Below are 23,121 nucleotides of genomic sequence, written 5' to 3' on the forward strand. Positions count from 1 at the left end.
GGCTGATTTCACCAGAGGGTTGTGCTGCAGAGGGACCTGGGTAGGCTGGAGAAATGGACTGGCAGGAACTTCACAAAATCCAGCAAGGAGAAGTGCAGAGTCTTGCACCTGAGAAGGAACAACCCCATGTTCCCGCTCAGTATTGGCAGTGGATTGAGAAGCGTGATCATTTCCCTCTAGTCAGTGTTGGTGAGGTCTCATCCAGAATGCTGCATCCAGTTCTGGGCTCCCCAGTACTAGAGAGACATGAAACTGCTGGAGAGAAGTCTAACCAAGGGCCATGAAAATGAAGGGACTGGAGCTCCTTTTCCTGTGAGGGAGGCTGAGGGGGCTGGGGCTGCTCAGCCTGCAGCAGAGGAGGCTGCGGGGTCTCCTCAGTGTCCACAAACACCTGCAGGGAAGGTGTGGAGCAGAGGGAGCCAGGCTCAGGGCGGTAGCGTGGCCGAGCGGTCTAAGGCGCTGGATTAAGGCTCCAGTCTCTTCGGGGGCGTGGGTTCGAATCCCACTGCTGCCAGCAGACATTTTAGGGAATAGTCATCTTGAATGCAATCCCGCAGCATCTATGGAACCATCCGGGGGAATCAGGCTCCGTCAAGTCTGCATGGGCTCAAAGCTGTGCAGAGGAAAAGGCTCTGGGGGTGCTGATTGATGCTTGCCTGAATATGAGCTTGCAGTGTGCCCAGGTGGCCAAGAAGCCTAGATGGCATCCTGGCCTGTGTCAGGAGTAGTGTAGTAGTGTAGCCAGCAGGACCAGGGAAATGATTGTCCCCTTGTACTGTGCTCTGGTGAGGCCACACCTCAAGTACTGTGTTCAGTTTTGGGCCCCTCACTACAAGAAGGGCATCGAGGCCCTGGAACACATCCAGAGAAGGGCTATAAAGCCGGTGCAGGGCCTGGAGCACAAGTCCTGTGAGGAGCAGCTGAGGGAACTGGGGTTGTTGTGTCTGGAGAACTGGAGGCTCAGGGCAGACAGCATTGCTCTCTGCAGCTACCTGAAAGGAAGGTGTGGGGAGCTGGGGGTCGGCCTCTTCTCACAGGGAACTGGTGACAGGACCAGAGGGAATGGCCTCGAGTTGTGCCAGGGGAGGTTCAGGCTGGCAATGAGGAGCCATTTCTGCTCGGAAAGAGCAGTCAGGCACTGGGACGGGTTGCCCAGGGAGGTGGTGGAGTCACCGTCTCTGGGGGTGTTCCAGGAGAGGTTGGACGTGGTGCTTGAGGACATAGGTTAGTGGGTGATGATTATTTTCAGTGCCAGGACAAGAGGCAGTTGGCACAAACGGGAACACAGGAGGTGCTGCCTGAACACCAGAGCACTTCTGTGCTCTGCGGGTGACTGAGCACTGGCACAGGCTGCCCACAGAGGCTGTGGGGTCTCCTCCTTGGAGCCCTTCAGAAATTGCCTGGACGTGATCCTGGGCAGCCTGCTCTGGGTGGCACTGCTTGGGCAGGGGTTGGAGCAGCTGGCCTCCGGAGGGCTCTGCCAGCCTCAGCTGCTCTGGTATTCTGTAGACATACACTTGAGTAGCCCTGCTTATCAGAATAATTTCTTTGCTTCAGGTGCACTGTGTGTAATACTAAAGTTATGAAAAGATTTGTGTAATTGGACCCTAAATTCTTTTTGTGCATGACAAGTGTTTTCTGCAGAGCACAATGGCAGGCAAATGCAAGTATCTTAGGAATGACTCCGTAGTGCCTAATATAAACCCTAAGTGTGTATGTTGTTATGTGTGATTAATAATACATTAAGAAATTAGGTTAAATTTATATGCCTTGAGTTTTCTCTATGATACCGCAGAGATTTAATAAGATGTGGTAGGACAAAAGGGGAATGAATCATGAGGATTGTTATTGTACAGCATTCTGTGTGTTATTTACTTAACTGTTAAAAAAAAGATCTAGATTAAATCATTGTCAAAGATCCCACAATCTTTTTTTAGTCAAAAAGAGTTGGTTTGAATATGGAATGTGTTAGGGATTTTATCTATCGTTCCTTCTTGTTTCTTTTAAGTACATATTGCTTACTTCTGAACATGCTGAACTGCATCTGAACTACTGTAATCTGAAAATGGGTGGTTGAAGGTAGTTTAAAAAAACAAAACAAAACACAACCTTTTTTATTCCATTTATGTTTAGTAGTTTAAAAAAAAAAAAAATTATAGCCCTTGAGTACAGTAAACAGATTTTGCTGTCATCCAAGCTGAGTAAACTAGGACAGATTACTTCTGTGTATATTTAACCTACAGGAATGTTGTGACATTTTAGAATAGAATGTTTGGAATTAAAACAGTGTAATTATTGACTGAAAAATAATTCATCAGTTTTGTAAACCAGTATTTATTCTTGTAGCTAGATCAAATGTATAGTACCTTCTTAATAGGTTGTACTTCTTATTTTCTGTAGGCAGCACTCAATTTTTCAAAATACTGTGAACCAGTGGTCAGAGGAGAAGGTAAGCTTCTGTCCTTAATTTGAGCAATTGTGTTTTTGGTGGTGGCGTTTTAAGGAAATGAGAAGGAAGTACTGTAAAAACTTCCTTCTCCCTGTAAAATTTATCCTCACACCAGTGAGTTAACACATTTCTCTGTCAAGGCTAAGAGGAGAAAATGAGAGCAGAAGTCCTGTCAAACAGTCCCAGGGTATCTCAGAATAACCACAGAGGACCAGCAGTTGGTGCATGCAAATGCATGATGCTGGTGCATAATTGTAACACAGCATTTTAGAGTAGGGGTGTTAGACGTTTAACAGAGCTGATTTTTGCTTGGTGCAGCAAATGAACGTGACACCCGCAAACTCTGGAAAAATATTGAACCTCATTTGAAGAAGGCAATGCAAACAGTTTACCTCCGGGAAATATCCAGGTAACTTTCTGTGGTTTCTCTTGTTTTTGATTTTAGCAAGATACATCCCTAAATATTTACTTTGTCTCAATTATGTTTCATGGGTAGTGTTTCTTCTGCTCTTTAACGTTCATTTCTTTTTTGGCACATGATGTTACAAATAAGATCTCTCAGGAGGAAGCTTTTAAGTAAAACAGTATTTGTAGCAGATAAAATACATAGTAAATAAACAAGTAGAAAAGGGGTTGTGGGTTTTATTTTCACTGATGGTAATGGAAACAGATCAGTTTTGTCGTGGATGGAGAACTGTCAAGCATGGGAATCCACCACCAGAATGTACGGTCACAATTACTGGTATGTATTTTGAACACTGGTAAGAACTTTGTGTATTAAACAGGTTTGTATGATTGCTGTACTTTTTGACCCTTGTTTTCTTGTCCGAGGGCAAAATTCTACTTCTTAGAAGAATTATCACTTTTGACAGCATTAAAAGTCAGAGTACTGCTAATGGGCTGAACTTCTGTTGGCTCTGGATTCCTTTGTTTACTTTTTAATTTGCCAAAGTGCTAGGAAAAGGATGGCGCTGTTCATTTTTAAATGGCAGCTCTTAGCTCAGACTTAACGTCTTCTCTGTGCTTCAGGCTTGTGATTCTAATGTTATACCATGGAAGTAGAGAGATTCAGTAGTGCTTGACTTCTTTATACTGATTCAAACACAATTTCTTTGTGTCACTGAGGCAATGGAGTATTCTTGTAACTGAACCTGGATGAGTAGTAGAAGGCTTTGCTAAACGTCTTGGAAAAGTGATCATTCCTTCAAAAAGAAAATTGATTTTCCTCTATATGAGCTAGACTTAGCTGCACAATGAGGCATTATTCTGTTTGCTTCAAATGTGTATTTGTACTCAATATTGGTGTTTGTTACACAGTCAGCTCAGGATCTTCCCAACTTTTTATATTCTGTGATTGTCTATTCTAACGATAATGTAATATAACACTATGATATAGCTTATGAATTGCTTCCAAATAACTAGTTTTCCCTCTTTACCATGTTCTTTGATTATTTTTGAGCTTTACTGTTTTTTTATTATAACTTTAATCTTTTTTGCACAATAGTTCTAGGATTTACTTCTGTGTGTCTATAAATGCTTGAGGAATTAAAATAACCATATTAGTTTGTCTGGCCACAGAACTGTAATTACTCTGGGGGTTTCTTTTAGTTTTAAGTTATGGAAGTATAACTGTTAAAAGCTTCTTCTCTACCTGAATCAAGATGAAAATGAAACTTTTTTTCTGCCTATGAAGTAGACAGTGGATGAAATACTGGGTTGATAATTTGATTGAACATTCATTATAATTTGGGTATTACATCAGCTCTCAATAAACTGTTTTATGGTTTATGGATGATAAACCTGAATATGTGATAGGTAAATCAGAGACAGGAGTTCAGCTGAGGGACTGTCTGTGAAGATCTTTAAAAATCAGTGGTGCTTTAAAAAAAATAATTGTTTGTTTGCAGTAAACTAAGCGGTAATCTAAAATCATGACATTTCTAATGATGTTGTTCTCTAAGGGAAGTATTAAAGTGAAAATTTTTGCTATTTAGCAAAATACCAAACTACCCATAGTTCCTTTTCTCTGACAAAATGTTCATTTTGATTTCACCAAAGCTATTCAGTGAAGAATAAATATTGCTTTCTTTTTAAAGTAGATTTCAGAATTGTATTATGAAGTAATAACAGTATTGTTCTCATTAGCATAAACAAAGCTAAGAAATAAATTAAAAAAAAAAAAAACAACTAAAAAACTATCAACATTTTTACTTTTATTCTATTTTGCTTTGTTTTGAAACTTAAAATGTTATTGGTAGTTGCTTACCGGTAGTAGTTAGATAGGAATGAATTGATAATCAGCTTGAACTCAGTTTTAATTTTAATATAACATTATTGTATGTATTTTTAATTACTGAAATATATGCAATATGGTGAGATTTGATATTTTTAATTATTCTCTTACTATATCCTAGTTAGAGTCATGAAGTGAAAATACCTGCTTGGTATATGTTTATTTTTCACCAAAAGAAGGTTTTATATGGGAGTAACAAATACTTCTTTATGTACTTCTACTATCTGCCTTTTAGCTCACAGTGGGAGCGCTTACAGCATGATGAAGGAGAAGCCGGGCAGTTGAAAGGTAACTTACAACTCACCACATGTGCTCAGAGGCTTGTAAGGTAAAATGTATACTGCTACCACTGATTTGGTAACTGTTACCTGATAATATGAGAAAGGAATTAATATGGACAAGGATACCTAGTGTTCAGTTACAGTTCAGGGATATTATATTTTTTTTTGAGAAGGCCTTCTAGAAAAGACTGTTACTATTTTTCTCCTGTGGCAAATATCCTAGTAGTAATATTTCCTAAGGTCCTTTGGGGGTAAAATCAAGTTTCATTTCTCCATGTAACAATGGATGAGGAAAGAGCTGACCCGACTCAAACCTCAGAGTTCCAACTGGCAGAATTGTCTGTGGGAGCAAGTCAACATTATACCTGTGGTGTTTTGTTTTGTTTTATTATTAAAGTGGTTTATCCCATTCCTAAACAAAACAGGTGTCTATGCCCTTATTTCTTGAATAAACAGAAATATCAGGATTACAATTTTAGTCTAATCTTAATATTTTTGTTAGTGTTCATTTACAGTTTGAGAAGAATTACTAAAGCATTTTCCTGATGATATCAGTTGGTCATGGTCTTCTGATCAGTTCTTAGTTTGGGGACGCTTTTCCATATTACCCATCATGACAAATTTCTTCTTTAGGTAGAGATAAAATAGCCACTTTTTAAAAGTTAGCTGTAATGTAATTGCAATCATCAGACTGTTTCCTATATTTGCTTTATAATCGGTATTTTTTCTACATTGTTGACCGAAGGAGTTTGATTCAGAGTGTTCTTATTAAATTTCTCTTTCCATGCCCAGATGGCCATGAAATACTTTTGCACTTGACAAACCCCGAAAAGGGGACTTCATTCAAAATGCATTTTTGGTGAACTTTAGGCATAGGTAGTAGAAAAATATTTTGTTGGTAAATAGCATTTGAGAATAACATGCTTAAAAAATAAATAAAATGAGTTTTACTGTGGATGTAATTAAGCAAATAGATCAGTGCATGTTGCAGGGTTGGCAGATCAGAAGTAGAAACATCCTTCTGTATTAAGCTGAATTGTCTGAAGTACTTCTTTTTTATTTGGTGTTCCATTATATAATTAACATGCAATACAAAACAATCTCACGAGTGTGAATTCAAGCTAAAACTGCTTTCCTTTTGTGACTACCTGAAAGGAAATTATTACTAGCTATTACCTAGGGTGCTTCTCATCACACTGAGGGCTCTGAATCTTAACTTTTAAACATCTTTAGTTCCTTGATCTTTATGTGCTGATGTTTGTGGATTAAAACCTACAGGTACTAGCACTTTACAGAACAAGAAACAATTGAAGTGAAAACTTGTAAGAGAAGAGGGCATGAGAGAGATCCTTTAGTTGTTTCCATAGTTAGACAACTCATGAAGTAAGGTGGTTTGATCATCCTGCATGAGCTAGGTGAAAGAAGCAACTACAGTGATAAGGGTGAGGGTTTGTAAAGGAAAAATTACGAAGTAAATAAAACAAGGGAAGGGGAAATACTCAGTAGACTGTATAGTACTGTGCTTGTAATACATGAGATTTTTATATTAGTGAAATATTGATGTAGCACACAAGTTCAGCTGGATCAAGTTTGAAATTGTAAGAACATTGTACTTTTTGAAGGAAATGAAACAGCGGCTAGAAACTGTAGGATGTTGAACTGTTGCTTAGAAATGCAGCACTGGTTTGTTCTCCATCATGAAAGCTGAGGTCCTTGCTGAGCTGTGTCTGGCTGAGTCTGGAACAGTCTTGGAGAAAGGCTTTGCAATTGTATTTAAATGTCTATTCATCTGCCCTGTTTACAGTTAAAGTTACTTTAAATGAAAGTATCCTTTTTTTTTTTTTTTTTTTTTTTTTTAGGGAGATGGCACTTCAGTGGTTTTTGAATTGCTGATGGCTTTGATATAGCTTCAGGCAAAAGTCCATGAAGAGTTAAGAGTGTGCATGGTGTTTAGCTTCATGCCACCACTCCTTGCCCTCCACTGATTTTTATCTCTGATAACAAGTTTGTCCGAAGAAGAAGCCGTACTCATGAGTATGAGTACTCATACAGGAGTAGAGCTGGAGAGAAGGAAGAGAATGTAGAGTCTACATTATTGAAACGTGTCTATAGAGGTGTATGCATGGCTAAAACTTGCTCTCGATTGTTTATTTTGTAGGACTTTCTGCACATGCCCATGTGGAACTTCCTTATTACTCCAAATTTCTTCTAATTGCTGCATACCTTGCCTCCTACAATCCTGTTAGGACAGATAAGAGGTTCTTTCTTAAGGTAATGGATTTTTTTTCTGTGCTGTATATTGTGTTCCTTTGTAGTGGTTCTCCTGGTTTAAAATTCTTTAACTGTTCCTTTTCAGCTATCTTTCTGTGTGTAGTTCATCCAAAGTTTTTTGGTGGATCACATCATCGTTGATAACAATCACTTAATGCTTAAAGGACAAGTGTCCTTTTATCTCAAAATGTGTAACACCGATATAGTACAAGTGTTGTGCTTTCTATTTGTAAGTTGATACAGCTCATGGGCCAAACTTCATTTTCTGTTAATAAGTAAATTATAAAATTTTCTTTTGACAAAATATAGGCTTGAAGATTTATCTCAGAAAGGTGAGCAGTTGTTTTTTTAAGCATTTTTACCAACTGCAGGGTTTTAGGCATTAATACAGTACATATCAATATGTGTCTATATATAAATATATGGTATTCATGGCAGATGGGGTGAGTGAATAAAATAAAAAGAGAGATTTTTCTTTAAGGATATGCTTTTTTTTTTTTTTCCTCGAAGAAAACTTGTAAATGCATGTTTTGCTTATTAGTATAAATAAATTTCATGCTTCTGGTCTGATCCTACAGTGAAAGCTGTAGATGTTTCACCTTTCTGTCTGGTCCTTTCTTTAGAAGAGTGGAGGATTACTTGTAATAAGTGCTGATTGACAAATTTTCCTTATGGGCAACTTTTATTCTTTCCAAGCAATTTCTTGGTAAGAGATGTGTTTGCTAAACAAATGTTTTTGGCCAGATTTTTTCACATCAGCCTTGGAACTCAGACAGGAAAGCCTACAAGTTAAGTGAAGCGTGTTATCAAAAGTGCTGCATCTTGCTTGCTTGTGTTCACTGAAAAACATTCTCAATTTAATTTTTCCCATCTCCTTTTTTAGCATCTCTGAAGTTGGTTTCCACTCTTGCAAATGAACTCTCCTGAACTTATGTACATTTGTGTACAGCAAATGCAACGTGAACTTCTAAAGTTTTTGAAGTGGGGACTGTGTAGGCATTTCAAGCACTGATATTAAGTATTTTTCCCAAGAATTGGTAAAACAGGAGAAGCGACTGTTCCTGCCACATGTATCATCTGATAGCAATTAGCACTTCATCAGGTGCTGAGGCAAAGTTCAGAAATAGCTGCATCTCAAAGTGCAACAAATAACACTTCAGGGGAAGTCTTCAAGTTGAGTGTTCTTGAGTCATGCAGGCTGTGAAAATAGAATAGGGTTTTGTGTCAGGGTTGTAATGAGATTGCAAGTAGATTACAGAAACATATCTTCTGGAGTAGTTAATTAAGGACTGCCAGAAAGCAAAAGGGATGCAAACAAAAGGATGGTCATTGAGCTGCTAACCTGCTCTGCTTGTATAGGTGCTAGGATATATGGCAGCTAAAGACAGAGTTATGATTTATTGCAGTCTGGAATAATAACAGCATGATAAAGCAGTGAAGTAGTAATTGGCAAGGATGGCATTAGTATTGTGAAGATTCAAAAGCTGTGTGCAGATTAAATGAAAAGTAAGTTGTTTTTTAAAATATCCTGTAAAAAAAAAAAAGCAATCTAAACAGATTATTTTATCGATTTAATAGAAAACAGGACTAAAAATTAACTGAAAATCAGCTTTGAGTTTCATGTTTTGTTGTCCTTGCACAGGGTACCTGCTCAGTTGGTTTGAAACACCTGTGGTATAACTTAGGTGTACCATATGGAGATCCCAGCATAACTTTTAAAATGAATGAATTGTATGATGTGATCCTTCACTGGCATGCCATGTAACCTCAGGCTTGATCACTTTTCTCTGACATCTCTCTGTTATCACAGCAGCCCTTGTTAAAGGCGTGGTAATTTCTTTTTTTATAAGCAAAATGTGATATGTATTATTTGGATGAGCCAGTATTTTTCTCTTGACATGAACAAGTGCTGAGGTCTATAAATAGGAAGTACGAGATTTTAAACACTAAAATGAAAAAAAAAAAATGGAGACATCTTTTTCCTGATTGATTGGGTATTCTAGTAAGGTATACTTACTCATACTTATCAAGGTAATAGGTAAGACTAGTAGATAAACTTCTCAGGTGATATTTGGGAAGTAGTGCTTAAATATGTTAAAGAACTGTAACTGCAAGTCTTCACTAACTTTACAACATTTATCCATGTCATCCTTTATTGCCCTGTTTCTCTCTCTTTTTTTTTTTTTTTTTTTTTACCCATCCATTTTATAACATCTTGTTTACTATATTTGTCTTTGTTTTGCTCTCACATTTCATCCAAGAACACTTTGTATTATCTTTGGGCAGCCTTTCATTTAAGGGTGCTCCTTTTAAATTGTTTTCTGATTCTTTTTTTCCCCTCTGTTATATTTTCTGTTTGTCCTTTTGCTTCTCTGCCTTGAACTCTCTTGTATTGTATCAATTTACTTCCTGGTTTTCATTCTGCTAGCTTGCATGCCAACGGAATTCTAAAATGGAGGAAATAAAAGATGGAAATTAAAATGAATGTATTTTAAAAATGAAGTAGGCAATGAAAAGGCCATCATTTTTCATTTTTCTCTTTCTAGGAAAGTTTAAATCTGCCTTTTCATGAGATGATTGAGGGCTGGAGGGGGGAGGTAGCATATAAAGTAACATTAAAAATAAATTTTCATTTACCCTTCTCACCAGTCCTAGGTTAGATCAGGAAAAAAAAAATGCATTTCACCCACAAATATTAGTGTATTGTTTTTGTACCACCTGGGGACATGATGAAGCAAATGGTAAGGCAAGTGTGATTTTTTTAGGGCTTCTGGTAAGAACGGTTACTGAGTAACACAGGAGAGGTGTAATACAGAAGCTGAACCAGACTAGCATGCTACCATACGTAGTGCACAACTTTTTGTTTACTCTTTTGATTCTGTCATTGCTGTAGAAGAAATAGAAAATCTGCATATCATATTTTTTCTCTTTTTTTTTTTTTTTTTTTTACAGCATCATGGGAAAATCAAGAAGACCAACTTTATGAAGAAACATGAGAAGGTATGTATGTTATCTTTCCATGCTGAGTTTGGGAACAAAGATTTTCTTTCTGCTGTACTGCTGCTTTTATATTTTGTTTTACCTCATATCCTTTGCTGTAGGAACAAGTGTTGCCTAACATAACTTAGAGGTGTATTTGTTTTATATGATATAAATTACGATGCACAAGTTTTTATTTCATTGGAATCCACTGGAGCAAAAATTTGTCCTCCATAGTTTTATGTATAACTAAATGTACTCAATAAAGGTATTTAAAGGGCATTATACGTGGAGGAGCCAAGTAGCAGAATTGTTCTAAAGGATATTAGAGTAATTGATGATTAGCGGTTCTGAAAATCAAGTCACTTTAATTCCTAGTGATGCAGTAAGATAGAAGGGCTTAAATCTATGTGTTGAGGCTTGGGGACTTTGCACTCCTCTCTGTTGTTTAGGTAGAAAGAATAAAAAAAGTCATTATTCCTTCAGACTATTAACTAAACTTTTCTTGTAGGTAATTACTGTACTTAAATCGATGATGTTTAGTTATTTAGTTAAGCTTATTTAGTTTAGTTAAATAACTAGTCTTTACTGAGAGAGCCATGATGTACTAAGAAAGCAAGTACCTGTATGCGTTTTTATAAATGTAATATAAAAACGAAAAGTCAAACTTGAGCACTTGTAAAGTGTTCTTTTTAGACAAATCCCCAAATCAAGAGCAGTGCAGACAGCACTAAATCTGTGCAGAAGCTATTGTTACATCCTTTTCTTCTCTATGCTATGTGGAGTTTGGGTGAAAAATTTGGAACTTTCTTAGCTTAATAATCACGTTTCTGAAGCTGCCTGTAGCCTCTTTCTGCCCCTGTGGGAGACCAGAGTCCTTGGCTATCCAAAGACTTTTTTTTTAATTTTTAAGTTTTCCTGTTTCTGTAGGGGTGCAATTTATACATGTGAAAGCATGTGTTGAAGTAAAGTTAAATCATGTGTCGTAGATATTTATGTATATTTAAGAATTCTTAAGTCTTTGAATACCCATCTTGCACGTGTACACCTTGTGTGTCTTTTCTCTGGCACGTTGACTTCAGAGGACTTTTAGAGCATTTAATTAATTTAAGGATTATTATCTTCTTGAAATACAACCACATCTTAATTAGTTGATAAATCACTTTCAGGAGAGGGGTAGGAGGAATAATTACTGTATCTTAGACCAAGATGTTCTTCCTGCAGCCTCTGCAGGGAAAGTGTTTTGTTTTATTCTGTCTCAGCAACAGGATTTCCAACTTGGATGCTGAGATGGTAACAACTAAGGAGATGGGGACAGCTAGGAATTTAAAAGAAAGGGGAAAATAGAGTTTTACTGAAGGAATACTGAGGTCATGATCACCTTAACTGTACCATAGAGCTTGTTCTCTTGTGTAGTTGTACATTAAATACACCTGAACTATACTGCAGAGCTTGTTCTCTTGTATAATTGTTTAAATGCACTTGTATCTGAATTTACTTCTTAGAGCTCAGAAGCGCTTGCATTAATGATGAATTAATTTTCATTTTATTAATGTTCCTTTGGCATCAGAATACGCAGACACAGTCTGTGCCCTGTAGTCTATTTACATTCTCATGTAAACCTGAGGAAAGAAAGGTAAATGAGGGTATAAACAAGATTAAGTCAAAAAGATCAGACTTCAAAGACGACAGATGATCTAATTCTTGCACCCCTTGTATTAAAAATTATTATTACTTCGAAGAGAATTATTACTTTGTAATCCCAGTAAATCAAATGTACTTAACAGAAAGTAGCTGTTGAGTTGACTCTGTTATTTTAAACTTAATTAAACTGCATTAATGTGCAAGAAACAGGAATGCATCATAGGGATTAACCAACAGGACAGAACTTGGTAGCATTTCAGGAGGACTTGGAAGAGCACTGGTTCTGTTTGTGTCTCTTTGTAGTTGACAGGTAAGGACCCTTTCACCATAACAGATGATGGCAGAAAATGTGATTAGGTCAGAGGACAGTCTGTTTTTGAAAAATGTTGAGACATCATACCTGTGATAATGGAGAACAGGATTGCAGGTCCCACAGGGATCTTCTAGATGTATGTTCCTTTTACTGTCCTCAAACTTTTATAAATGTTGCACAGAGACACATTCACACAGACGTATAATCTTGTATATTTTGGTACTATGACTTCACAGTGAAGAGAATTGAAATACATGAATAAAGAACTACATATGCAGTGCTACAAGTAAATGCTCATTTGCTTGTATCTGTCATACTAACTGTGCGGGTGCTAACAAACTTTTGCACAGAGAAACTTGTCTAAAGGCAGATTTACAGATCAAATTCACCAAACCCTAAGTGGGTGCTGCACCTAAACTATCCCTCCATAGACAGTGCAGAGCTAGTCGATGTGGGCAGTGGTGGAAGTGTGATTCATCTCATGCTAAAGTAGGTTCTATGTTCAGTCAGATGAATGGCACCATAAACTAAATTGATTAGATTTCTACTGGTTATAGTAGGAGCTTAGGAAACCAGTTTGGCTGTACATACATACTTGGCAGGAAGCTAATAGATGAGATAAATCCTTCATTAAAAGTTTAAGTACAGCCAGGCTGGAAATCTTTCTTGATTTTTAACTCTTTGTTCAGTCTAGAGGCTGTACTTTCTGATTAGAAAAAGTAAATCTTGTGAATTCCCCATGAGGGGAAAAAATACCTTTCCCTTGTTGCAGGTAACAGCAGATTTTTATTTTATTTTTTTTGATGGCTGGTATGTAACAATGTTTTTCCAGTTCAGTGACAGGTGAGAGATCTTCCTGTTGAAGCTACTTTCACAGGACTGTGCTTTTACAGGTGTCAGTCTGGCAGAAGATCAGGTGTATTGGTGTTTTTTTGGTGAAGAATTTGTCTATTGTTTTTCTACCTTAACTTTAAACTAGGATTTGTTTTTTTTTTTTTTTTTTTTTATCAGAATTCCTATCTTACAGCCCAAGATACTTGTGTAACACTTGTATAGTACTTATATAATATATAAAATCATATATAATTCAGAAATACTTCCTGCTCAGAAAAGTGAGAAGTGTAGTTCCATTTTTAAGTATATGATAAAAAGGTTGACAATTCAGCCAACTGAGGTTAAGGACTTTCACCTTTCTGTGCAGGTAATTTAGTTTGGGTTAAGCTTCTACTTTTTAGGGAATACTTTTGATTCATTTTTGTTCGTGATATTTTGGAGTATGAATATGTGGCTTGGAGTTATAGATCTGTGAAAGGCTTAGTTCAGTTAAACAGTGGGAGCGTGAAACTGCACAAGTAACACATGGTGGAATCTATAGGAAAGCCTTTTTAAAAATTAGGCAACTGTATTGCCAAAGATGAAAAGAAGAGAGGGCAGACAGAACTGATGAGATTTCATTGCTGTAATACTTCTTGAAGAGCTTTTCTGAATGTGGAAAGTATCTTTGTTGTGAAGTGATACAAGGGTTCCCTGGGATTTTTGTAAGTACTATTTTATGCAGTAATTTACCTTAGCATCTTGCAGAAGATTTTTACAAATCTAATTCTTCACTGTGTTCTGTTTGGAGGAATTTCTGAACCATTCCTACTCCTACAGGAATTTATTGCTGCCACAGAATTCTAATAAAGTGTAGCTTCTAGAAGAAACATTTAATTTTTATCTAACTCTGACTTTTTCAGAAGCAGGTTTTTTAAATCTGAAAATACAAAAGGTAATTGTGTCAAAGCAGAGAGCTGATAATACTAAGAGCAAAAAATCTGGTGAAGCAACTGTATACTAAATGCAGCTTCAGGAATTACTACATGCTGGTTGTGCCTGCTAGATAGTTGGAGAAGTGTACGCATTTTAATTCTTGTATGACATTTCTTGTTGATACTGCAGAATGTGCTTCACAGAACTGCCATGTTTAGGAGCATAAGGGGGAGGGGATTGTGCGGTTTGTAACTTCAACCATGCCTGCATCCTGACTCAGGGTGCTTTGTTCAAGTGAATTAGTCTTATCTGTCTATATGGTTTCAAGTAAAGTTTTGGTGGTTTGTCTTACTGCTTTCTTTGTTAGCCCAGAGATAGCTTTGGGGACACCTCCTGGATTTCAAAAGCTAAAACATGCATTGGAAATGCTTTTTTGTTTTCTTTTTGAGTGGCTGTGTTTTCCTGATAGCTAATGCCCTGGAAGTGCTGGTGGTATATTTGAGGTGTCCTTTTCTAGAAGCATTTTTAAGCAAGCTATCGCTTGAAATTCCTCTTTAATCCTGGCTGCTTTGCCAGTAAGAATAAATCACCGCACACAACAAGAATGGAAGCTGAATGGCAAAGTGGAGAGAGTGAAAATAGCAGAGTGGAGAATGGTGGATATACTCTGGACACTCAGCACTCTGTGGGCCGTATCTAAAATCCTTTGTCTGGTTTTGCCCACTCCAGTACAAGACAAACTGGAGCAAGTTCAGGGGCTGGAGCACTTGCTCTGTGAGGAGAGGCTGAGGAAAGTATGGTCCTTCAAGTTGGAGAAGGGGACTTGAAAGCAGGCTGCAAGGAGAACATCCAGAAAATACAACACAGCAGTGAATGGCAAGGGAAACAAGAAACATTTGGCATAACCTGAAACAAGGTATTTGTACTAGGTATAAGGAAAACATTTTTCCGTATGAGGACAGTGAAGTGAGACTGGTTTTCTGGAGAGGTTGTGCAGTCTGTGTCCTTTAAGGCTTTCAAAATGGGACTAGTGAAGTCCTGATTAACCTGGCCATACCCCAAAGCTGCCCCTGCTCTGAGCAGGAGGGGTTTGAATCAAGACCTCCCAAGGCCCCATCCAACTGGAATTATCTTATGGATAAGTGTCTTGAGGACATAGTGTACACTAAGAAATTAGAGTAGTAAAGGCATTTCCTAGGTAAAACAGTTCAACTTACTGTTTCTAATTTCCTGAACAAAAAATGTTTTCTTTGGTTTTGGTAACAAAATGGTAATAGTTTCACAGAATCACAGAATCACAGAATTTTCTAGGTTGGAAGAGACCTCAAGGTCATCGAGTCCAACCTAACACTAACAGCCCTCCACTAAACCATATCCCTAAGCTCTACATCTAAGCGTCTTTTGAAGACTTCCAGGGATGGTGACTCCACCACTTCCCTGGGCAGCCTGTTCCAGTGCCTCACAACCCTTTCAGTGAAGAAGTTCTTCCTAACATCTAACCTAAAACTCCCCTGGCTCAACTTAAGCCCATTCCCCCTCGTCCTGTCACCAGGCACGTGGGAGAACAGACCAACCCCCACCTCGCTACAGCCTCCCTTGAGGTACCTATAGAGAGCGATAAGGTCACCCCTGAGCCTCCTCTTCTCCAGGCTGAACAAGCCCAGCTCCCTCAGCCGCTCCTCGTAGGACTTGTTCTCCAGGCCCCTCACCAGCTTCGTCGCCCTTCTCTGCACCCGCTCAAGCACCTCGATGTCCTTCTTGTAGCGAGGGGCCCAAAACTGAACACAGTACTCGAGGTGCGGCCTCACCAGAGCTGAGTACAGGGGGACGATCACCTCCCTAGCCCTGCTGGTCACGCTGTTCCTGATACAAGCCAGGATGCCGTTGGCCTTCTTGGCCACCTGAGCACACTGCTGGCTCATATTCAGCCGACTATCCACCATCACTCCCAGGTCCTTCTCTGCCTGGCAGCTCTCCAACCATTCCTCTCCCAACCTGTAGCTCTGCTTGGGGTTATTGCGCCCCAGGTGCAGGACCCGGCACTTGGCCTTGTTGAACTTCATGCAGTTGACCTCAGCCCATCGGTGCAGCCTATCCAGATCCTCCTGCAGAGCTTTCCTACCCTCAAGCAGATCGACACACGCACCTAACTTGGTGTCATCTGCGAACTTACTGAGGGTGCACTCGATGCCCTCGTCCAGATCATCGATGAAGATATTAAAGAGGACCGGCCCCAGCACCGAGCCCTGGGGGACGCCACTAGTGACTGGCCTCCAACTGGACTTGGCTCCATTCACCACGACTCTTTGGGCCCGGCTATCCAGCCAGTTTCTAACCCAACGAAGCGTGCGCCAGTCCAAGCCACGAGCAGCCAGTTTCTTGAGGAGAATGCTGTGGGAGACGGTGTCAAAAGCCTTGCTGAAGTCAAGGTAGACCACATCCACAGCCTTTCCCTCATCCACCCAGCACGTCACTCTGTCATAGAAGGAGATCAGGTTCATCAAGCAGGACCTGCCTTTCATAAAGCCATGCTGACTGGGCCTGATCGCCTGCTTCCCCTGCAAGTGTTGCGTGATGACTCTCAGGAGGATCTGCTCCATGAGCTTCCCTGGCACTGAGGTCAAACTGACAGGCCTGTAGTTTCCCGGGTCTGCCCTCCGGCCCTTCTTGTAGATGGGCGTCATGTTTGCTAGCCGCCAGTCGATTGGGACCTCCCCTGATAGCCAGGACTGCTGATAAATGATGGATAGTGGCTTGGCCAGCTCCTCCGCCAGTTCCCTCAGTACCCTTGGGTGGATCCCATCCGGCCCCATCGACTTGTGCACATCTAAGTGCCGTAGCAGGTCACCAACCAGTTCTTCATGGATAATGAGGGCCACATCCTGCTCCCCATCCCCTTCCACCAGCTCAGGGTACTGGGTATCCAGAGAACATCCGGTATTGCCGCTAAAGACTGAGGCAAAGAAGGCATTGAGCACCTCCGCCTTTTCCTCATCTCTTGTAACTAAGTTTCCCCCCGCATCCAGTAAAGGATGGAGATTCTCCTTAGTCCTCCTTTTTGTGTTGATGTATTTATAGAAACGTTTTTTGTTATCTTTAACGGCAGTAGCCAGATTGAGCTCCAGATGAGCTTTGGGCTTCCTAATTTTGTCCCTGCACAGCCTCGCTACTTCTTTAAAGTCCTCCTTAGTGGCCTGCCCACTTTTCCAAAGCTTATAAACCCTCTTTTTCCTCCTAAGATCAAGCCACAATTCTCTATTGAGCCAGGCCGGTCTTCTTCCCCGCCAGCTCGTCTTTGGGCACGTGGGGACAGACCGTTCCTGCGCCATTAAGACTTCCCTCTTGAAGAGCGCCCAGCCTTCCTGGACCCCTCTGCCCTTCAGAACCGCCTCCCAAGGGACTCCACCAACCAGTGTCCTGAGCAGCTCAAAGTCAGCCCTCCGAAAGTCCAATACAGCGGTTTTACTGGTCCCCTTCCTGGCCTCGCCAAGAATAGTGAACTCCACCATTGCGTGGTCACTCTGCCCAAGACAGCTCCCGACAATCACGTCCTCCACCAGTCCTTCTCTGTTTGTGAAGAGAAGGTCTAGCGGGGCACCACCCCTGGTAGGTTCACTAACCAGCTGCGTCAGGAAGCTATCTTCCACGCTCTCCAGAAACCTCCTAGACTGCTTTCTAAGGGCTGTGTTGTGCTTCCAGGATATGTCAGGGAAGTTGAAGTCCCCCACGAGTACAAGAGCTGATGATTTTGCAACCTCTGTCAGCTGCCTGTAGAATTCCTCATCCGTCTCCTCATCCTGGTTCGGCGGTCTATAGCAGACCCCGACCAGGACACTAGCCTTGTTGTCCCTGCCGATCCTAACCCAAAGGGACTCGACCTTGTCATTCCCAACCTCGAGTTCTACAACCTCTAAAGACTCTCTAATATAGAGAGCCACACCACCACCCCTTCTATGCTGCCTGTCCCTTCTATAGAGCTTATAGCCAGGCATTGCAGCACTCCAGTCATGAGACTGGTCCCACCACGTCTCCGTGATGGCAACCAAGTCGTAGCCTGCCTGCCGCACGATGGCTTCCAGCTCCTCCTGTTTGTTACCCATTTCATTGTGGTATAAAGAAAAATAAATACTAAAATGTTGAAATTAGACAAACATATATATTTTAAAAGTAGCATTTAAAAAAAAAGAAAAAAAGAATAGTTAATGTACCACAGGTGCCTTGCATCCTCAGCCATTCTGTGATTCTGTAGGTTAGTATGAATGGGGTGGAACTCAAGAAGAAATTATTTATTCTGTATTTTCATAGCACTGCTGCATGGTCTGTTGGTATAGATTAAAAGAAGTACTCCACGTGGAGCAGAGAAAAGGGAAAACCAAGTTTTAAAACTTTGCTATTTTTTCTTTCCGATAGATCCTGAATAACTTAATTATGGTCTACTACGGTTTCTATAAGAATTTGTGGTTGTTTCCATAGGGTTTACTTGGTCACTGACTCTTTCAAAGAAGATTTTAAAATGAGTAAATATTCATCCTAAACTCTACCTTCTGGCAGCAGAATGCCCTCCTCTGTTCCTTTAATTATCAGTAAGCATTACAGAATCTCTTGCTCTAGCTGTATTTTTCATATGTGAACTTATTATGTTGTTAGCCTTAACTCTTTTATGTTAATAGCAATGAGGTTTCTTTTCCTTACATCCCTGCACATACTTGCTATCGCCACTGTTACTGTACTGATGGTGATTCTGAATCCATTAGGTTAAAAATCTGTGACTATTATTGATTTTTAGATAGGTTCTTACTTTTAGGAAATCTTAAATAACTTCAGTCTTCTGACACTTGTTTATAGCAAAATTGTACCAGTGATTTCAGCATAGTATTCAGAGGAACAAGTGCATTTCCTGATCCTGCAGCTAATCTCACTTCCTTTAGAAGGAGCAAGCTTTAGGTGGAACATAGGGCAAGCAATTGTAATGCCCTTGTGACTACCCATTACTTTCCTTTACTGAAAGGAACTAAAGTAGAAGCTATGATTCAAACCCATGAAAACGAGATCAGACTTGATAGTGGGAAATCAGGTGAGCTCAGTTAAACTGGAAGAGACCTAATCTGTCAAGTATTGTATGTACCGTTATGTTCTCGATGACAAGTCTGTCTATCAAAGAAGTATAATAAGGCATTCAAGACAAGGAACTCTTGTTCTGCACCTGCTGCTTTTTCTATAAAGTCATTTAACCAATATTTTTTGTTTTTGACAAAAATACGATTAGAATTAGTAGTAAAGCACCTCACGTACTATTATGTCTGATGTGAAATTAATGTAATGTAGCCTATTTTGTTTTACAGTATGAGGATTTCTGATTTCCAGCTAGAGTTTATAAGAACCTTATATAACTACCATCAGAACACATAGAAACTAGTCTTCTCTTCCTGTCTCTTCAGCTAAAATGAGTCAAAGCAGATAAGGTGATTCTTAAGCAAACTATTTTCATTATATACTTTTTCAAAATGCAAATGCTAGTAAAACATTTGTCTTCTGTAGAGAAATCACACAAGAATATACTTAAAAGATGCTTGGTTTTATTTTTAGAATCTGCTGTTAGGTGCGATTCTTTGTAGGTGATTATGGATTAGAGACACTAGACAATAGAATAAACCTAAACCTTTACATTTTTTCACTAGCTAGAAATTGTGAGCTTTTAAGAAGTCTTAACACGTATTCCTGTTGATAAACTGAAGAAAATTTGCACCTTGAGAGTGTCATAAAATCTAGTCTTTCCTCTTTAATCCTTAGATTGGACACAGTAATTTAATAGGATGAGTAAATCTATAAATCCAATGACAAGAAATTTGGCATTAGATCCTCTGGTAAAGCTCAAGAATGTTCCCATTTATTGTGCAGTTTGAACTCTTACCATGTTAAATAGAGCCCTATGTCTGTATATTTGTATTGATTGATAAACATGTATTCAACATTTTCCATAATACATGCAAAGGCTCCTGTGAATTATAGTGCCTCCTCAGAGAATGAAATGATATAGGAATAACATCTTGTGGTACTCCAGGAAGGATCTATAGGATTAAAAATGCTTGTTTATTTTGCAGACCAGCAATCACCTCCTTGGACCAAAGCCATTTCCCCTGGACAGATTGTTGGCGATATTGTATAGTATTGTGGACAACAGAGTTGCTCCAACCGCAAATATATTTTCCCAGGTGAGTATGTACATACTTGCTTTTATTTCCTTTATATGGTGTTGAATTTTGGAAGAGGTTTTTCATTGGTGTGTGGAGTTTTTTTTGTGTTTTTTTTTTGTGTTTTTTTTTTTTAAGTCACCGTTCTAATGAAATATAATGAAAAAACACATCATTATGTTGTCAAAGGCTGGGGGTAATATTTATCTGTATTAGTAGCTATGAATTTGTGGTTTTATCTGTGTAATGGTCTGAAACCTTCAAATAGCTAACATTTTTCTTGATCGTGGAATATGATCTGTGTTGATTAGTTTGGATTCTCATTGAAGTCTGTTAGCTTACTTACATTACATTTCAATTTAAGTATACAAATGTTCATTACCCTATGTACAAAATTGGTCACCTAATGCATCTTATAGAAGTGTAGTACTCAAGAGAAAGCAGAGGGATGAATAAGGTATTTGAAGGTGAAAGGTGTTTGCTGTGATATATGTATCTTCAGGATGATATTTTTTTATTTGGACCAAATTTAACTGTCTTGCAGAGGAGAATCGGTATCACATTTCACTAGATGGCAGTGTAACTGTAGTGTTGAGTGAAATGAGGTAAACCTAGGGTTCTCAAAGCTCTGGGTTTATCAAGTGCAAGTACCAGTTCAGCATAAATAGTTTCCTACTGTCAACTTGGTTCTTAGATCTTTTGTCTGCTTTAGATCTCCCTTTCTATTGCTTTCTTGCTTTCCATTTGTGGTTAACTTTTATTTATAAAAATATTTTCTACCTCTGCTTGTTAAGGCTCAAATTTAATTAAGGATTACTTAAATCTGATGTCTGTTTTCATGTAAAATTCTGGGAAATATGTTCAAGATATCTAAATAAGTTTGCTACTATTTTAATCATCAGTGTTCACACACATTTAAGTTGGCAAAATTCATCTCCCATATTTGTAGAATCAAGAAATACAGGACCTAGTAAAGTATAGTACTGTATTTAAATAATCATTAGTATGTGAGTATCTGTTGTAAATAGGACTCTAGGTAATGCAGTAGGCAGCTACATTTTCATGTAATGTTTTTTCTCACTTCTTTAGTTAAAGGTTATTAATGATATAAGGCCTGCAAAATTATTAGACATCAGCCTCAAAATCTGTTAATAAAAACATTTAAATTTCAAGGAGAGAATTTCAGTTTGGGTGTGTGGTTTATGCAGGGAATATGAAAGGAAACGATATCGACTGGGAACAATAAATAGTAAAATTTACATGCAGGGTATTGCATGTAAGTTACCTTATCTTTGGTTATCAAAATCATCTGAATGTGTTAGTGTTATTTTATGGTATATTGTCAAAAATTAATACGTCTGTATATTTAACATGCAATCCGAATGAGAAAAGAAATGTCATTATTCTAACTCACAGTTAAATGCTAGGGGATGTGCAGTTTGTGCTTGGCATGTAATTCCCTCTCCTGTCCCTGTACACATAATTGCAGAATGAAAATTTAAAACAAATGCTTCATGCTGACTTAGAGTGTACGCTAGATGGCAGCGTTATCAAAGAATAATTATACGTCTTTATTCTTCTGGGTATATGCAGATTAAACTGTGAAGATGTAATAGGAAGGTTGTATTAAACTGTAGCCAGGTTAGGGCAAACAAATTGAAATTAAATTTATTTCTATCATAATAAAATATTGTAGATTACTTGTTTTTTTTTTTTTTTCCTGTTCTAAAACCATTGTTTGTGCTAAATCAATTAAAAATTCATAATGTCTAATGTCAAATAACATAAAGTAGAATTTAAAATAGATTTCAGAAGTAGCTTAATGTAGGCATAATATTTAACAGCACTTTTTCTTGAATATTTGAAAACAATATATATTCCACTGATTTTTGCTGCTGTTCTGTAAATAATTTCCAAATAATTTAAATATATGAGTTGTACTATCCTTCCAGTATCAATATATTTTGCTGTTATATACAAGATTTTATTTTCTTGTTTCTGTATCAAATACAGAAATCATTTTTGAAATTCTCCAGAAGTTTAAAATGTAAATCCACTATTAGGCTTTTTAACTGATTCAGCTCTTTTTTGTGCTCTTTTTAAATTTTGTGCCTTTTTTTTTTGTTTTTGAGACTAAAAGGCCGTGCATAAACTAAATACTTACTAATTCTCCTCATGTACTGTTGGAAAATAGCATGTCTCAGCTTTAAAGTTGATTTGCCATCTCAGTCAAGATTCAAGAAGGACTGGCAGCTGCTTTAAGATCTGCCATGCTCCTGATTTCTTGATGTTTCTTAATCCTTCTTGTTTTTACATAATTTCTATTCATACAAAAATTCTGGTTATTAGCTTTTCAAAATGAAGCTTTCCTGCTAATAAGCAGTAAAAAAAAAAAAAAAAAAAAAAATAATGCCACGTTTTATTAAAAATGCTTCATTTTTACTAAAAAATTTCAACAGAATATTTGAATCTTAATCCAACTTCTGCCTTTTAACATTAATTAGTAGTTAAAATGGCCTCATGCTTTTTTCAAATGAAAAGTTAATGTGTGGCTTAGAATTGTGATCTTTGCAGTTGATATAAATATTTCCTGCTGTAATTGGGTTAAATAAGAAAAAATTTGACTTGCTCATTTTTTCCCTCACTAATTAGTACAGGAGAAGCAGCACCAGGATAAAAAATGCAAATTTCCACTTCTGCAAGTAAAAATTATTTGTTACCACTTTAAAAATGGAAAATTTTTCAATTTTTGTGCCTTTTTTTTTTTTTTTTTAAGATAACATTTTCACACATTTAGTGAGGAATTGTTAAGGTGAGATTTTTAGACTATTGATGTCAGTATATATGTGAATATAGGTCTCTATATTCACTTGAAATTTTCAGTGCTCCTTCTCCTCCAGATTATTCATTGTTTCATTCGTGTTTTCATTCATGAATTTGTCGCGATTCTG

At 38.2% G+C, this 23,121-nt stretch overlaps 1 protein-coding gene across 3 annotated transcripts in view; it reads left to right on the top strand.

The window, feature by feature from the left end:
- The window catches only part of ORC5 (origin recognition complex subunit 5), a 72,835-nt gene that overhangs the window by 16,256 nt on the left and 33,458 nt on the right, over positions 1–23,121 (top strand). For all 3 annotated transcript variants that reach the window (XM_084510523.1, XM_084510525.1, XM_084510524.1), the window contains exons 8-13: positions 2,401–2,449; positions 2,768–2,858; positions 4,978–5,030; positions 7,182–7,294; positions 10,247–10,294; positions 20,081–20,191. In XM_084510523.1, coding sequence (XP_084366649.1) covers positions 2,401–2,449; positions 2,768–2,858; positions 4,978–5,030; positions 7,182–7,294; positions 10,247–10,294; positions 20,081–20,191 — 465 coding nt within the window. The remainder of the gene's footprint in view (positions 1–2,400; positions 2,450–2,767; positions 2,859–4,977; positions 5,031–7,181; positions 7,295–10,246; positions 10,295–20,080; positions 20,192–23,121) is intronic.

The sequence above is a fragment of the Aythya ferina genome (genome assembly GCF_964211825.1).
Source record: "Aythya ferina genome assembly, chromosome: 1".
In the NCBI taxonomy this organism is placed as follows: domain Eukaryota; kingdom Metazoa; phylum Chordata; class Aves; order Anseriformes; family Anatidae; genus Aythya; species Aythya ferina.